This window comes from Narcine bancroftii, chromosome 4 (assembly GCF_036971445.1).
Source record: "Narcine bancroftii isolate sNarBan1 chromosome 4, sNarBan1.hap1, whole genome shotgun sequence".
Taxonomy (NCBI): Eukaryota; Metazoa; Chordata; class Chondrichthyes; order Torpediniformes; family Narcinidae; genus Narcine; species Narcine bancroftii.
This window is the reverse complement of record NC_091472.1, coordinates 315127183-315145431: the sequence shown is the minus strand read 5'-3', so window position 1 is coordinate 315145431 and position 18249 is coordinate 315127183. Positions and strand designations below refer to the sequence as shown.

At 48.2% G+C, this 18249-nt stretch overlaps 1 protein-coding gene across 5 annotated transcripts in view; it reads right to left on the bottom strand.

Moving 5' to 3' along the window:
• The window catches only part of obsl1a (obscurin like cytoskeletal adaptor 1a), a 100673-nt gene extending 88094 nt beyond the window's left edge, over positions 1 to 12579 (bottom strand). For all 5 annotated transcript variants that reach the window (XM_069935993.1, XM_069935994.1, XM_069935995.1 and 2 more), the window contains exons 1-2: positions 12430 to 12579; positions 4128 to 5167 (exon numbers count right to left, since the gene is read on the bottom strand). In XM_069935993.1, coding sequence (XP_069792094.1) covers positions 4128 to 5167; positions 12430 to 12452 — 1063 coding nt within the window. In that variant the 5' untranslated portion in view covers positions 12453 to 12579. The remainder of the gene's footprint in view (positions 1 to 4127; positions 5168 to 12429) is intronic.
• Positions 12580 to 18249: the final 5670 nt, after the last annotated feature.

The window sequence follows — 18249 nt, the reverse complement described above, 5'->3', positions numbered from 1 at the left end:
TTTACAATAGACAACCTTTCCTTTAGAAAATGGGAAAAAAAAGGGATTAAAAGAATAGAAAATTGTTTTTCAGGAAGTAGATTCTTATCCTTTGAACAAATGAAAGATAAGTACAATATAACTGGAGATACAGCGCTGGCATATTACCAACTGAGATCCTACTTGAAAGATAAATTAGGAAGCAATTTGAGTTTACCAGAGGGAAGTAACCTTGAATATGTGATTACAGATACAATGTTAATCAAAAGATTTATAACAAATATGTATATTAAACTGCAAGAAAAGGAGAATGAGGAAACAAATGGTAAAACTAAACAAAAATGGGAACAAGATTTAAATATAAAGATAAAAAAGGAAACATGGGAGAAATTATGTTCTGGAACGATGAGAAATACAATAAATACGAGGCTGCGTATGATACAATATAATTGGTTACACAGACTATACATTACACCACAAAAGTTAAATAAATGGGACCCAACAGTATCTGATAGATGTTTTCGATGTAAAAAAGAAATGGGAACAACAATTCATGCAATCTGGACATGTGAGAGAGTAGAAAAATTTTGGGATGATCTCAATCAGATATTAAATAAAATAACAGAAAACAATATACCAAAGAATCCAGAGATCTTTCTCCTAAGTAACATAAAAAATAAAGAATTTGGAATTGACTTGGAGGATGCACAAAAAAGATTTGTTAAGATAGCCCTAGCCGTAGCAAAAAAATGTATTATGTCAACCTGGAAATTGGAAGATAATTTGAAAATACAACAATGGTATATAGAAATGAATAAATGTATTCCATTAGAAAAAATAACATATAGTTTAAGAAATAATATTGAAATATTCGAACAAGTATGGGAGCCTTACATTAAATACAATAGCGAAAACCTACCGGGAACAAACATTACCTAAGTTGATGGAAGGAGAAGAGAAGAAAAGAATGGACTCAGTAGAATTTCTGGTGTATTTTTGTTGAATGACAACATTGTCTGACTGGCTTAATGCAACCTAGATTGTATACCTAAAATGGATGAGAGGGGGGGGTGGGGGGGTGGCTTGGGAGGAGGGAGGGGGGGGGAGAAAAAGTCACTGTATATGTGTGAAAAAGAAAAAGTGTATATCATGGCTAACGTGATTTATGGTGTGAAAAATAAAAAATTTAAAAAATAAAAAAAAAAATCTTGGGAATCATGTTCAGGGCCTTTTAAATTTAGAAATACTGCATGGTAATGGGCCATTTCAGCCCACGGGCCCGGGCGTCCTGTTACATTCAATTAGCCCTCAAACCCCCCCTCACCCCCACCACCCTGATATGTTTTGTATGGTGAAAGGTAACCAGAGTCCCCAGGGAAAACCCAAGCAGGCACGGGGAGAATGTACAAACTCCTTGCAGCCAGCACTGTATTCAAACCCAAGACACTGGTGCAGTAATAGCGTTGAACTAACTGCTACCAGCCTCCATTCACATACCACCTTAAGTAATCCTGATGCCATCAATGCTCTGTGATTAGTAAGGGATTGTTTAAGGGGGGGATGTGGGTGGAAAGAAAAAGTTTGAAAACCACTGTTTTAATCGTCCCTCATTGACTCGTTATGTGGACGGTTTCAGAACTCCAAAGGAACTGGGCCAATAACAATTTTTCTCAAGCAAAAGATTTCAGTAATGATTGGGTCTAGAGCAGTGATCCTCAACTTTCCCTTCCCACCCACATCCCACCTTAAGTATTCCCTTAATAGAGCACAATTGGCCTAGGGATTACTTAAAGTGGGATGTGAATGGAAAGGAACAAGGGTGAGAACCACTGCTCTACACTAACTGTGGCTGACCTATTCATGTGCAGTGTGTTCTATGCTGAGATGGCAACAATGGAGGTCAGGATTGAATTCAGCTCCCTAAAGAAATAGGAGCAGAAGTAGGCCAATCGGCCCATCGAGTCTGCTCCACCATTCTAATCTTGAACTGATCCATCCACCAGCAGCCCCAGTCCCCAGCCTTCTCCCCGTAACCCTTGATGCCCTGACTAATCAAACACCTGTTGATCTCTGCCTTAAATACACCCAATGACCTCGCTTCCAAGGCTGTCAGTGGCAACAGGTTCCCCAGGCTCATGACTCTCTGACTAAAGAAATCTCTGCTTTAAATCGACCCCCTTTTATCCTGAAGTTGTGCCCTCTTGTCCTGGACTCCCCTACCACAGGGAACATCTTTGCCGCATCTACTCTGACAAGGCCTTTCAGCACTCAGAATGCCTCTATGAGGTCCCCCCTCCCCATCCTTCTGCACTCCCACAAGTCCAGTCCTGGAGCCGACAATTGTCCCTCATATGCTAACCCTTTCATTCCTGGTTTCATTCTAGTGAATCTCCTCTGAACCCTCTCCAACACCATCATGTCCTTCCTCAAATAAGGCCCCCAAAAATGTACCCCAGACTCCAAGTGAGGCCTCACCAGTGCCTTATAGAGTCTGAACATCACATCCCTGCTCTTGTCTGCTATCCCTCCAGATGTGAATACCAACACTGCGTTCGCATTCTTCACCACCAACTCCATCTGGAGGTCAACGGCGCTAAATCTCGTAGAAGTCCCTAAGAAACAGGAGCAGGTGTCGGCCATCTGTCCCTTTGAGCCTGATGTGGCTCCACCGAACCTGCGTTTTCCTTAGATGCACCTGGGATCGTGGTTGAGAGGGAAAGAAAAAAGCAAGTACTGGAGTGAGCTAGTAAATTGGAAACGGGTGAAGGAGAGAAGGAAACAGTGGAGCCGGATCGGGAGACAAAGCAGACATAGAAAAGTTGCTCCCCCTGATGGGAAAGTCTAGGATGGTGTTTTCTCTCCACTCACATCCCACTTCAAGTAATCCCAATGCCACAGATGCTCTGTGATTAGTAAGGGATTGATAAGGTGGAAAGAAAAGGTTTGAAAACTACTGTTGTAACTCTATAAAATTCTGGTTAGACCTCGCAACGGCACTGATTTACCACAGCTTACAAACATATGAAGAATACTCTCGGTCGTTCCTTCCAGCCACCGTGAGGTCGACTTTCCTTAATTATTCACTAGACACAGCATTGCATTCTTCATCTCCCCAAACACCACCCCACCAAACCCCACTGATCCAAACGCTCTCACCCTCCTCCTGACGAAGGTAAGTTTGCGACTCTGGGTGGACAGCCAACATCTTTTTTCCGAGAGCAACAGTGGCCAATACCAGAGGGCATCGGTTTAAGGTTGGGGGGGTAGTTTTGGGATACGTTTCTTATCACAGAGAGGGTGGGTGCCTGGAATGCGTGACCAGGGCTGGTGGTGGAGGCTGGTACTCTTAGACAGGCACATGGATGGAATTAAAATAGAGGGTTAGAACATAGAACACTACAGCACAGAACAGGCCCTTTGGCCTTCAATGTTGTGCCAACCTATGTAACGCTAACCGCAACAATCCCCTGCGTCACACCCAGGTGCCCCTATTTTTCTTCATATTCCATCTATACCTTGGGAAAAAGACTGAGCATTCACTTTATCCACACCACTCATCATCTTATAACCCTCTACAAGGTCACCCCTCTGCCTGCTTCGCTCCAGGGAATAAAGACCCAGCCTCTTAACCCTCTCCCCATAACTCGAGCCTGCAGCACCCTGTCCTGTGACTGGGTGAACAGATCTGGACACAATGCTCCACGTGGCCGATGCAGAGTTTTACAGAGGTGCAATGTTACCTCGTATTGCCAGGCATTCTCCCTGTGGTGGATGGTTTCCCCACCCCTCCTGCAGCCCATGACCACATGGTTTCCTGACCCTCTCCCCTCTCTCCATAATCACATGGTTTTCCCTACCCCCCCCATGACCACCTGGTTTCCCCACCCCCCTGTAACCACATGGTTTCACCACCCCCCATGACCACATGGTTTCCCCACCCCTCCTGTGAACATGTTTCCCCACACCTTCGGTGACCTCATGGTTTCCCCACCCCCCCCCCACCGTAACAACATGTCATCCCTGCCTTCTCACACACCCCTTCCCTGCCCAGGGGTAATGGAGGGTCCTCCCACTTCCAGGCCGACAGCACCTGTGGCCAGGATCGAACCATGGTCCCTGGGCTGTGCCTGGTAGAAGGGAGATGATACCTTTGATGTGCAGCAGGACGGAGCTAAGAGTATGGCCAGCGGTGTTGGAGGCAGCGCAGGTGTAGAGACCACCATCCCCTTGTTTGCAGTAGAGCAGCTTGAGGTTGAAGTATCCCTCCCGGTCCTGGTAGAGAAGGTGGCGCCTGTCGGGGACCACCACACACCCCCCCTTCTGCCACACAATCTCAGGCGTCGGCTTGCCCGTCACCAGGCAGCGGAACTTGGCATGCTTGCCCTGCCACACCGAGAAGACTTTGACCTTGGCGAGTCCTGGCAGTCCCCCCTTGCCACCAGAGACTGGCTCCTGCGGGCCACGGCGACATTTCTGGCGCCTCCTTTCACCATGTTGCCACTCCGGCCCGGGTTCACCGTTCTCCTGGGTGGCTGGGCCGGGCTCCACCAGGAGCATGGCGGCCGCCGTGGCTTCCCCGAGGGCACTCCGAGCCCTGCAGATGTAGACACCCCCATCGGGCGGCCGGGCACCGAAGATCTTCAGGTGGTGCCATCCTTCACCCTCGGTGCCCGCACTAAAATGAGTGCTCTCGAAGATCTCGCCCAGGTTCTTGCCATCCTTCTCCCACGTGACCAGGGGCTGTGGGCATCCACTCAACCTCCCCGTGAAGACCACATCATCACCCCGGGACACCCTGGCCGAGCTGGGCCTGACCAGGAAGGCCGGCTGGTCACCCGGCCCGCCGTCCGCCACCGTGAGGGTCGCAGCAGCGTAGGTCTCTCCCACCCTGTTCTTGGCCTTGCAGATGTATTGGCCGCTGTCCTCCGCCCCGGCCTTCATCACCACCAGCCTGTATGCGACACCTTCCTCCAGGAAGCGGTGGTGGGCGGAGGGCAAGATGGGTGTTGCATCCCGCTCCCACACCACCGCAGGCCGGGGGTCTCCAGCAATCCGGCACTCGAGGATGGCGTTGGCCCCACAGGCCACCGTCAAGGCCCTGGGGTAGGCCAGGAACCTGGGCGCTCCACCGAACACGTCCATCGGACCAAGCCCCCTCCGGGAATGAGGGCACTCTCCTGGGTTCTGCCTGCAAGCAAAGGACATTGTGGAGTCAGACAGGGTCATGGAGGATGGGAAACAGGCCCTTTGGCCCAATGAGTCCTGCTTACCTTCAAACACCTGTATTCATGGACTTGAGGAGAGGAGTTACAAACCAGGCCCCTGTCCACAGCCATCGTGGGGCAGTGGAGAGAGGAGATGCCTTCAAGTTCTTTGGAGTAAACATCTCCAGTGACCTGACCTGGGTCAAGCACTTTGACACAAGAAAAGCACACCAACAGCCTTGACTTCTTCAGAAGGATGAAGAAGTTCTGCATGTTCCCCCTTCCCTTCCCCCACCCACCAGCTCTCCACCCCCTTTCCTTCCCTTCCCCCCCACCAGCTCTCCACCCCCTCTATTTCACCTCACCATCCCTCCTTCCCCTGCTCGCTGTTGAGCTCTCCCTCCATTCTCCACCTATTACCTCCTGCCTTTGCGATCATGCTCCTCCCCCACCCCAACACTTCCTGCCTTTCCCCTTTTGTTCAGACACCTGCTGACATTTTTCCATGCCTAGATGATGTCAGTTCTATATCTTTACCTTCACTACATAAAGAACACAGTTTGACCTGCTTTGTGTTTTCACCAGTTCACCTCTTCCCCATGTCTACGTGGGTTTCCTTCGGGTGCTCCAGTTTCCTCCCATGTTTCAAATGCATACAAAAGGTGTAGGTGAATTTGGGTGTAGTTGGATGGCACTGGTTTAAATGGCCGGAATCAGCTTCTAGCATGGCTGTAAACAAAATTAAATTAACTTCTTCAGGAGCCCCATCGAGAGCAGACCTGCTGGGGCATCACAGTGGGGGACGGGAGCTGCTCTCCTCAAGGTCGGAAGGAGCTGCAGAAGATGGTGGACGCAGCTCAGAACATCATGCCAGTGGTGGTGTATATTGGCCAGGGGCAGGACATATCTCATGAATACCCCAAGTCATCTGTACGAGTTAAGGGGAGGAAAGTTTTGTGAAAACGCCAGGGGTAAGTTTTTTACACAGAGAGCAGCGGGTGCCTGGATTGCATCGCCAGGGGTGGTGGTAGAGGCTGGAACAATAGGGGCATTTAAAAGACTCTTAGACAGGCACATGGATGAAAAAAAGTAGAGGGTTACGGTTATGAGGGAGGGAAGGGTTAAATCAGTGGTTCTCAACCTTCCCTTCCCACTCACAACCCACTTTAAGCATTCCCTATGCTCTGTGATGAGTAAGGGATTGTTTAAGGTGGGATGTGGGTGGGAAGAAAAAGTTTTAATCGTCCCTCATTGACTCGTCATGTGCAGGTCTTCACAACTCCAAAGGAAATGGACCAATGACAATTTTTCTCAAGCAAAAGATTTCAGTAACAATTGGGTCTAGAGCAGTGATTCTCAACCTTCCCTTCCCACCCACATCCCACCTTAAGCAATCCCTTACTAATCACAGAGTATCGATGGCCTAGGGATTACTTAAAATGGGATGTGAGTGGGAAGGGAAGGTTGAGAATCACTGGGTTCAATTGTGGTATTTCATTACCAAGCCAGTGTCTACAGACTTTCCTAGCTTAACTTAGATCAATGTGGTGTGGGTTTACATAGGTTGCCACAACACCAGGATTTGACCAGATGTGATGCCAAGGACAATCTCAGCTTTGTCTAATGGCAGCCTTGGGAAGGCTCAAGATACCCATGTGGTGACTTCACTCAGCCTGGTACCCCCCCCCCACCCCAATACTCACCAATATACATTTCCTGCTACTACCCCTCATCACCCACTAATACATCTGTACTCATCAATAACCAATAATCCCTCCTCACTCACTAACAGTCCGCATTACTCACTGATAGCTCCATTACACTGAATCTTTGTCCGCCCTATGACAGACTAAAGGCAACTTTGTGTAATATTACATACAAACCAGAAGGCTGAGTAGTGTTAATGGTCGGTTAATTAAGAGTGTGGATGAACAGAGGGACCTTGGGGTCCAAATCCATACATCCCTCAAGGACATCGCACAGGTTGATAGGATAGTTAAGAAGGTCTATGGGCTGCTGGGCTTCATTAATAGGGGGATTGAGTTCAGGAGTTGAAGGGCCATGTTGCAGCTCTACAAATCTCTGGTGAGACCACCCTTGAAGTATTGTGTTCAGTTCTAGTCACCTCATTACAGGAAGGATGTGGAAGCTCTGGCGAGGGTACAGAGGAGATTCACCAGGATGTTGCCTGGATTGGAAAATAAGTCTTATGAGGCAAGGTTATTAGAGCTGGGACTTTTCTCTTTGAAGCGTAGAAGGATGAGAGGAGACTTAATAGAGGCCCAGAAGATTCTGAGAGGCATAGATAGGGTGGACAGCCAGCATCTGTTTCCCAGGGCAGGATCAGCAAATACTAGAGGACGTGTATACAAAGTGAAGGGAGAGATGTTTAGGGGAGTCGTCAGGGGTAAAAAAAATTTTTACACAGAGAGTTGTGGGGGCCTGGAATGCCTTTCTGAGGATGGTGGTGGAGGCTGGAATATTAGGGGTATTTAAGAATCTCCAAGACAGGGACATGGATAGAAGAAAAATAGAGGGTTACAGGGTAGGGAGGGTTTAGTACTTTTTAGGAAGGGATATATGGGTCAGCACAAGATCGAGGACTGAAGAGCCTGTACTGTGCTGTAGTGTTCTGTGTTTTATCAGATGACAATAAATAGTATCTGATCACAAATACGCCTCATTAAGACCATGAGACATTCCTTTCATTCCTGGAATCATCCTTGTGAATCTTCTCTGAACCCTCTCCAATGCCACCACATCCTTTCTTAAAAAAGGAGCCCAAAACTGTACCCCGTACCCAAAGTGAGGCCTCACCAGTGCCTTATAAAGCCTCAACACCACATCGCTGCTCTTCTATCCTATCCCTCTACATATGACCCTTCGCCTTCTTCACTACCGACTCACTTACATTTAGACATAGAGCATGGTAACAGGCCTTTCTAGCCCATGAGCCCGGACTGCCCAATTACACCCCATTAACTTACACCCTGTATGTTTTGAAGGGTGGGATGAAACCAGAGCCTCTATTGGAAACCCACGCAGACACGGGGAGGACATACAAACTCCTTAGTGAGGGCACGGGATTCGAACCCGGGTCACTGGCGCTGTAACAGCTTTGCACTAACTGCTAGACCCACTGTGCCACCCCACCCTGGAAGTTAACCTTTAGGGTGTCCTGCATGAGGTCGCCCAAGTCTCTTTGTACCATTGAATTTCTGAGGTTTCTCCCCAACCAAATAATAGTTGGCCCTTTTATTCCTTCGACCAAAAAGCACGACCGGACACTTTCCAACATTGTTTCATTTGCCCCTTCTTTACCCGTCCTCCTAATCAAAGTCTCTCTGCAGCCTCTTCACTTCCTCCTCACTACCTGTGTATATTTGTATGATAAGACATAGAAGCATAAATAGGCCATTCAGCCCATCGAGTTTGCCCCACCATTCAATCATGAGCTGATCCATTTTACCCCTCAGCTCCACTGCCTGGCCTTCTCCCCATATCCTTTGATGCCCTAGTTAATCAAGAACCCTATCAATCTCTGCCTTAAATACACCCAATGACCCGGCCTCCACAACCACCCATGGCAACAAATTCACTACCCTCTGAAAAAATTCCCTCACATCTCGGTTCCAAGTGGACGCCCTTCAATCCAGAAGTTGTGCCCTCTTGTCCTGGGCTCTCCCACCAAGGGAAACAACCTTTCTACATCTACTCTGTCCTGTCAACATTCGAAATGTTTCAATAAGATCCCATCATTCTCCTACATTCCAGTGAGAACACGCTCTTCATATGGCGACCCTTTCATCTGGAAGGGGCCTGAAGACGAGCACCCAGCGGCCCAAGGACAGCTTCGTCCCCTCCGCCACCAGATTTCTGAACGACATGAGCCCAGACACGACCTCGCTTTCTCTCATTTTTAAAAATGTAACTCATAGGATTATTTGTCCCCAGAATGGTGCTTTAAAACTGAGAATTTATGACAATAAATTCTGATTTTGATATCCCCTCAATATTTACCAACTTGGACACTGATTGACCCACTTTTTTTTAAACACACCCGTTAGATCTGACACCCACGTCGGATGCCAAAGCTCATCCCCTCTCTCTACCCCTCTCAACCACACATTCTGATATCTACAATTCCCCTATCGCGGGCCGATGCTACACTCTCCGATGGCCCTTCAATCACTCCCCAGGGCTCATTCGATCAGCAATAAGGCCTCATATCTGGATCATCTTACTCACCGGCTAATTAGCTGAGCAATCAGTGATAACTGGTGGTGGAGGGGGGGGTGGGGGGGGGAATTGGTGATCCTGGGTGGAAATCTCCCTCAGCGTTCCCAACTGTTCCCTGTGGAAGTTATTCGACACGCTCCGCTCTCCATGAATAAGGGTGGGCTCGAGCTTGTGGTGCTCCCAGCGCCTCCTTCTGATGCGGTGCCCTCCGATCTCCCTCTGACCCTCCAAGGAGCTGTCCGTGATCCCGGCTAGCTCCTCAGCTCATTGTTTGTGGAGGCTGGGGTTTCTACAGTTGCTTGTCAGGCCAAAAATACCCCCGACCATCGTGATGCGACACCAGCGAAGAGCAGGAGCTGGGCGTGGGGGTGGGGGTGGAGGTGCAGGAGGGAGGGCCTGTGTTCATTGACTGCTCAGGACAAAAATAGAATGAGCTTGGGTAGCAGCCTACAGGAATCCATAAACTTATCTATGCAGTCCCAGAGAATCTGTGTAGGCCACTAACCCCCACCCGAGGACAGGGGAATGTTATGTGTCTGTGTCTGAATGCCTTTAACAGAAGATCCTACACTAACTCAACCCCCCCCCTCCCCCCTACAGTCTGACCAAGACACCAGTGGAACGAGGCAGATGGGATTGAAACTTCAGTGGGCTTGTCATCTGATACAAAACAGCTGAAGGCTAGTGATTGTATAGAACCATAGAATATTACAGCTCGGAAACAGGCCCCTTCCGCCCTTCTAGACTGTGCTGAACCATTTCTCTGCCTAGTCTCATTAACCTTTACCCGGTCCGTAGCCCACCGTACCCCTCCCGTCCACGTACCTGTCCAAATTCTCCTTTAATGTTAACATTGAGCTCACATTCACCACTTCAGCTCGTTCCACACTCCCACCGCTTGCTGAGTGAAGCGGTTCCCCCTAACCCTTTCCCCTTTCATTCTTAACCCGTGTCCTCTGGTTTATATCTCACCCACCCTCCGCGGAAAAAAACAACCTACATTTACCCAGAGCCTTTGCAGAAGCTTTGGAGAGTGCCCAAGAGACTTCACTAATGGATTGTTGTTTACAAAAAGGCAACAGATGAAAGAGCTTGTCGGAGCCACAGACTGTCTGGAGGGGAACTTGCTGTTCTAGGAGAGTCATGTGGTTTTGCAAGCAGAGAGAGTCAAACAGGCTTTTCTCTCACAGAGAGAGAGTGAGAGAGAGACAGAGAGAGAGAGAGAGAGAGAGAGAGAGAGAGAGACAGAGAGAGAGACAGAGAGAGACAGAGAGAGACAGAGAGAGAGAGACAGAGAGAGACAGAGAGACAGAGAGACAGAGACAGAGAGAGAGACAGAGAGAGAGACAGAGAGAGAGACAGAGAGAGAGAGACAGAGAGAGAGAGAGACACAGAGAGAGAGAGACAGAGAGAGAGACAGAGAGAGAGAGAGAGACAGAGAGAGAGAGAGACAGAGAGAGAGAGAGAGAGAGAGAGAGAGAGAGAGAGAGAGAGAGAGACACACACACAGATCAGTTCTACTGTGATACAGTCAGCAGCAGCAACTGGGACTGGAACAGGACAAGCTGGCAAGCTTGTGGAAAAACCCATATGGAAGACGGGTTGTGAGTGCTTAGCCTAGCCTGGTCAAAGCCCTTGTGGTTCATGCAAAAGTAGAGGACTGGCTATCTAATGTTTCACTTGGAATAAGAGAAACAAAAAGGAACTCTGTGGTGACCTGAAAGAAAGAGATTATCATCTGGAGAACCCTGAAGGGGCAAGTTTTGTCAGCAAGACACTGAAGTGGCTGATTAAAAAGGAATCAATTGTGGATGTCCTGAAACAACAAATCTCTCTCTGAAAACTGACAAGAACCTTCCTAAGCGGTAACCATTTACCTTTCAAGCGGCAAAGCCTGGTGAACTTTATAATTGTTAAATTCTGTGCACAGTATAAGAATTGCCTGCAACCAGTGAACTTGGAGGAATGAGAAGTGAGGTTGGATTGTGAAGCAAAGAACTTTTCTGAACTTACACACATTACATACGCGTGCGCTTAGAAATAGAAGGGGGTTAAGTTAGGTTAGTTAAGTTAATAGAGATAAGTTAAAGTTTGATTCTGTTTTCATCTTTAAAGATAATTAAAAGCAACTTTTGTTTAAGTAACCATTTGTCGGTGAATATCTATTGCTGCTGGGTTTTGGGGTCCTCTGGGCCCGTAACAAAAGTGCGGGGTCAGACTCTCCCAGAGACACTGGGAGAGAACAGTGGTGCTATATCTACTGCTGCTGGGTTTTGGGGTCCTCTGGGCCCGTAACAGTAGAAAGAATTAAAGTAAATACACAATGCTGGAGAAACTCAACAGTTCGCACAGCGAATGATAAAGATACATAACCAACGTTTCAGAACTGAGCCCTTCATCAGGGTATAAACAAAATGTAGACAGGCACCTGAAAAAAATGGTGAGGAGGAGGGGGTGGGGAGGTGGAGGGGCAGTGGGAAGGGCTGAAGGGGCAGGGGAGAAGTACAGGCCCACAGGCAAGAGGCCATGGTTGGAGAAGGGAGAGTGTGCACAAGAGAAAACAGGGGGGAGCAGGGTATAGAAAGAATGGTGGGAGAGCAAAAAAAGAAGGGGGATGGGGAGGGAAAGGAAGGATGTGAATGTTGAAGATGGAGAGAGGGGAAAGAAGGAGCGATCCGGCAATGAAGTGGGAGGGGACGGAAAAGAGAAAAGACAAAGTGAGGGAGAGAAAGAAATGGGCGGGAGAGAACGTGTGAGAGAGGTAACAGAAATGCTCCAAAATTCTTATCTGCTGCAGCCGAACAGGTACCTTGTGACAAAAAGCTACATGAGGTAAATAAGAAACGAGCGGAAGATGGAAAACGAGCAACACACATAGTACGGGAGAAACTCAGCTGGTCAGGCAGCATCTGTGGAAGGCAACTGACAGTCAAAAACACCCTACACAAAATTTGAATTAAAATGAGACAAAATAAAAAGAAAAGATGGATAGATAATAAATATTCACATTATTCCAGTAAAAAGTGGCATAATCGTGCAGACAGCCCTTCTGTGGCCTTGGACCAGTCCCTGATCAGGGTAACAAAGGGAGGTTCAGGACCCTGATGGCTGTTGGATTCAAAACTGCCCTTGAACCGAGAGGTGCCAGTCTTCAGGCTTCTGTACCTTCTGCCTGAAGGGAGCAGTGAGAACAGCTTGTGACCAGGGTGATGGGGACCCTTTATGACATCGGCTGCCTTCTTGAGACAGCGCCTCACATAGACGTCTGCAGTGGATGGGAGGTCAGAGCCTGTGATGGACCTGACTGCGTGTTATACCTCCTGTGGCCTTCTGCATTCCCGCACAGTCTAATTCTCAAACTAGGATGTGATGCAGCCAGTCAGTGTATTTTCCACAGTGCACCTGTAGAAATTTGCTAGCATATTCTTCAACAAGAAAGAGAGAGGCAGAGGGGAGGAAAGGGAAAGGATGAGGGAGAGGGAGAGAGAGGCAGAGGGGAGCAGAGGGAAAGGGAGAGGGAGGGGGAGAGAGAGAGAGAGAGAAGGGAGGGGGTGAATGTGGTGGATCACTGTATTGTAGGCATTGTACTGGTTGGGCCACCCTCCAAATTCTATGACTCCTCCCCCTCCAGGATCCCTAATAAAGGTGGTACCGCCCAATCCCCTCCCTCAGTCCTGTTTTGGAATCAGGCTAATGGCATTTAAGAGATGCCTGTAAGTTTATAGTGACTAAAGCCTATTAATCTCAACTTCTGGTCAGTCAAGTCTAATTGATAGAACTGCAGAGAGAGAGAAAGAGGGAGAGGGGAGAGAGAAGAGAGAGAGAGAGAGAGAGAGAGAGAGAGAGAGAGAGAGAGAGAGAGAGAGAGTGATCAGACACATTTCTGTCTTTTTAAGCTCCTTCCATCCAATGAGGTATTTGGATGATCCAGTCACAGAATGAATGAGGCCAAGTATATATGAAGAGCAAGATCCCATGAGCAGCAATTCGGGAATGACTGGGTCATCTGATGTTTCTTGACCAGACCTTCCCTCTGTCCATCAAAGTGACAGACCACGGGATCTTCCAAACCATTCAAAGGGTGAGGTAGCTCTTCCTCACCCACTGAATGGGTTGGGGGGGTGGAATAGGCTTGGATTACCACGGTGATGCTCCTGGGATCTTGCTGTGCCCTTTCAACTCCACTTTTCGTTGCCAGGAGTAGCTGCGTCGGCATTGGCCATGGTCCAGGCTGTTGCTGAGGTGGAAAAGGGTGCTATCGAAATGCAAGCTCTTTTATGTTTTGAATTGTTGGTGCCCTCTGTCACACCTCAATCTCCCTGTGTCTTGAATGTGATGGAAAGGGTTTATATTTTGGGAAGTTCACCAAGGGCAGGACTTGCTCAGTGAATGATAGGGTCCTGGAGAGAGTGGTAGAGCAGAGGGATCTCAGTGTACAGGGTAAACTACATAAGTGGCGTCACATGTAGATAAGGTGGTCAAAAAGGCTTTCAGCACATTGGGCTTCATCAGACAGAGTACTGAATGTTGTGGGGGGGGGGGGGGGTCATGTTGCAGTTCTATAAGACATTAGTGAGGCCCCATTTGGAGCATTGCATTCAGTGTTGGTCGCCGAGCTGCAGGGAAGATGTCGTCGAGGAGCTGGAGAGGGTGCAGTGAAGATTGACGAGGATGTTGCCAGGACTCAGGGGGGCCTGAGCTACAGGGAGAGGTTGACCAGGATGGGCCTTTATTGCTTGGAGCGCAGGAGGATGAGGGGAGATCTCACAGAGGGGTCAAGATCACGAGAGAATTAGATCGGATGAATGTAGACAGTCTTTTGCCCAGAGTAGGAGAATAAGTAACCAGAGGGTAGAGGTTTAAGGTGGGGGGGAGGAGGGAGAGATTTAACAGGAACCTGAGGGGTAACGTTTTTGGAACGGGCAGCCGGAGGAGGAGATGGAGGAAGGGACTATTGCAATATTGAAGGTGTAGTGGGTTGAGCAGCCACGGGCCTGGTCACCTCTCACTCAGCTGGCCGGGGGGGTGGGGCCACGTGACGCTGCAGACTGGGTCGCGGCACACAAGATGACATGAGGCTCCCGTCGTCTTTAAGACGCGCGCTCTTCAGGTGAGTTGCAGGCACAGGGTGATGTCACGTCCGGTCCCTGGGAGTCCGGGCCAGAAGGGATTTAAAAGAGGAGGGAAATTTGAATGAAGAGTCTTTGTTGACTAACACTAGGTCTGGCGCATTCACTTAGTAGCTGTACTGGAGTAGTCACTACAAAGGACCATTTGGACAGATTCAGTCATAGGATGGGTTTGGAGGGATATGGCCCAACACAGGCAGGTGGGACGAGTGTGGGTGGGATAAGTTGGTCAGCATTGGCCAGTTGGGCTGAAGGGCCTGTTTTTGCACTGTGTAACTCTGTGACACTATTAAGTGGTATGGCCTTGGCAAGTTTTGGGGAATAGAGAGAGACCTTGAAGGGGAAACAGTTATCAGAGCCAGAATGCAAGATGGTGCCGAGGGCAGGAGGGGCTCCTTCAGGTCCTCAGGTGCTGAAGGGCTCCTGATCGAGCCAGAGGTTCAGATCTGGACCTTGAGTGGCCGATGGATCGAACAGGAGTCTGTGCAGCTGCGGGAGAGGCTGGAGGCGAATCCACAGACTCTCAATGACTCTGAGGGACTCTCTTTTGCTTCTCTTGCTCTAACTATAATGGGCGCCAGGCAATTTCTGCTGATGGCGAATATTTATCTAAATGCATTTGATTTGTGAGATGAGAATAAAAGAATCTTGAATCTTGTGGTCCAGCTGCATAGTTCCCAGAAAGTGTTGACATGGATGGGCAACGTGGTGAAGAACATGCTTGTCTTCATTGGTTGGGGCACTGAGTACAGGAGCAGGGACATCAAGCTACAACTGTGCAGGGTGTCCAGAGACTGCTCTGGGAGTGAGTATACAAAGTTCTGGACATCCAGCTATAAAAAGGACATCCTTAAACCGGAGAGGGTGCAGAAAGAAGCCTCGCAGGGGCCTGAAGATAAACGCTTAGCAGGTCGGGCTACATCATTGGGAGCAAAAGAACAGTTGAAGCTTTAAACCCAAACTCTTCCTGAGCACTGTAGAAAATGTTACTGAAACTGGAAGGGTTAAGTTACAAGGAGAGACTGGGACTTCTCTCAGGAGGAGGCTGGGCACTAACCTTCTACACAAGACCATGAGAGACACAGATAAGATGGATGGACACATTTTTTTCCCCAGGGTAGGAGAGTCAGTGGTTTAAAGCGTGAGGGGAAAGATTTGAAAGGGACCTGAGAGGCACCATTTTCACATAGAGAGGGATGGGTATTTAGACTGGTACAGGTCAAGTATCCCTTATCCGAAATTTGAAATCCTCCAAGAAATAAGCGAAAAGGATTGGATGGATTTGTGTAAATAATATTTCTAAGATATAGGTTGGTTCAATGTAATTTTTTATATCAGTTCTATTTGACTCCACAAAAATCAAATAGATTAAATCCTGCCGTATCGGATTAATGTTTTTGATCTACCGGGACCATTGCCTGAAGAGGGCGCACAAAATCAGTGAACCGGTGCGGACTCGAAAGGCCAACATGGCCTGTTTCCGTTCCGTAAATGGTTATATGGTTATATGGTTAATTGTCCGTGGTCCCATTTGGTTCAGAAATCCTGATCAGAAACGGGACATTGCGGATGTAAGTCTCTTCTTCTGGCCATCCATCCTGCAGGAAGATGACAGTTCATTTCTGTCCATTTGTGGGGTTTGATATGTGCGTCCTGGAGTGGGTGTGCAGGCCGATCCTTGACTGGCTCTGCTTGCTACATACTTGGCAGGTGCCCCTTTGAGCTTTTTCTTAGCAGCGTCCACACCTTTTCTGCTGGCGTCCCTCCACTGCAAGCGATCTTGAGCCAGATCCTCCCGTGTTGATGGGGCAATGTTAGCTTTCTTGAGGTTCCTGGGAAGAACATCCATAGTCGCTGGCCTCCTTGTTTTCAGGTACCACTAGTCATTTGGCCAAACAAAATGTCCTTGGGCAGTCTTCATCAGGCATTCAGACAACATGTCCTGCCCAGTGCGGTTGGGCTGACATTACCAAGGTTAAAACTGCTGGTATTCCAGCTCGAGAAAGGACCTCAGTATTGGAGGCCTTGTCTCACCAGGTGATCTGCAGTTGGTCAAGCTAAAGTAAGTGACTTTGATATGGGCACCACAACTCACACCCATATAGCAAAGCTAAAATGACGACGGCCATGTACACCTTGTACTTGGTGGCCAACCTGATATTTGCGACCAATCCCGATCTTTCAGCTGACCAAAGGCAAAGCAAGTCTTTCTGGTTCTTGACTCAATCTCTACATCTAGAGAACCTGAGGAGGTTATTGCGCTGTCCAGGTAGCAAAGCTTGTTGGCAGCATTGAGACAAGTGTCATCAATGAGGACAGTTGGTCTTTCGTAACTTGACCCAGGGGCCGGTGGGTACAAAACTTCCATCTTTTTCAGGCTGATTGTCAATCTGTAGCCCTTGGCAGCACTGGCAAAATGACTGGTGACCTCTTGTAAGAGTGGGAAACCATGAGAGACCCCATGGGGCACTGAGTACAGGAGCAGGAACATTACGTTACAACTGTAGAGGATGTTGGGGAGACCACAGGTAGTGTATTATTGATGTAGATGTCTATTTCAGATCATCGTGAATGAGTGCATTTTTTTAAATGGTGTTCCAAAAACCAAAAAAAATCACAAATCCGAAAAACTTCTGGTCCCATGCATTTCGGATACGGGTACTCGACCTGTACGTGGATAGGAGAGCTTTAGAAGGGATTTGGGCCAAACGCAGTCATACGGGATTGGCTCTAGAATACAGGTGCGGGACTAACAAGCAGATGGGTGTTGGAAGGTCGAACTTGAAGATTAATGACAGGAACGGAGAGGCCTTGGGCTCCTGGTCTGTAGATCCCTTGAGGTTGCCGCGCACGTTGATCGGGTGGTTAAGAAGGCGCATGTTATGCTGGTCTTCATTAGTCAGGCCACTGAGTTCAGGAACCATGAGGTAGTCAGTAAGTACTTTTATTGTCGTTGCAAAAGAAAACTCAGCAAAATTTTAAAAACCTAACCCGCAGTTCTCACAAATACCAACATACAAGAGCATATAAAAACACAAAAAAATTGTAGCATGAAAACTATACAAAATACACTCACCTAGCGGTTTAATTCTCGGAGATAGAAACTGCTCTTGAGTCTGTTTGTCCGTGATTTAATGGATCTGCATTGTCTACCTGAGGGTAATAGGTTAAAGCAGTGGTCCTTGACCTTTTATCTTTCCACTCACTTGCCACTTTAAGTAATCCTTTACTCACCACAGAGCACCTACACCATCCTCTGGGGTTGTGCAAAAGGCCATGGACAGACATGTGAGCTTGAGAGCCTGACTCAGAATTGAAATGGTTGGCTATGGGGAGGTTGCCTTTGTTGTGGGCGGAGAGGAGGAGCTGGGCGAAGCGATCTCCTCATCTGCGACCAGTCTCTCTGATGTAGAGAAGACCACAGAGGGTGCACCGGGTGCAGAAAATGAGCTCTCTGGAGGTACAGGTGAAGTGTTGCTTCATTTGAAAAGTCTGTCCGGGACCTTGGACCGTAGTGAGGGAGGAGGTGTGGGTGCAGATTTAGGTGATTTCTTTCTTTCTTTTTTTTTAAACTTTTCTTTCTTTTTTGGGGGGTAGGAGGGAGGGAGATGGGGGAGAAAATATAAAAAAAACTTTGTGTCATTTTATATTATGTTGTATTAATGTACAACATTGAGTTCATGTCTGTATTGATGCAA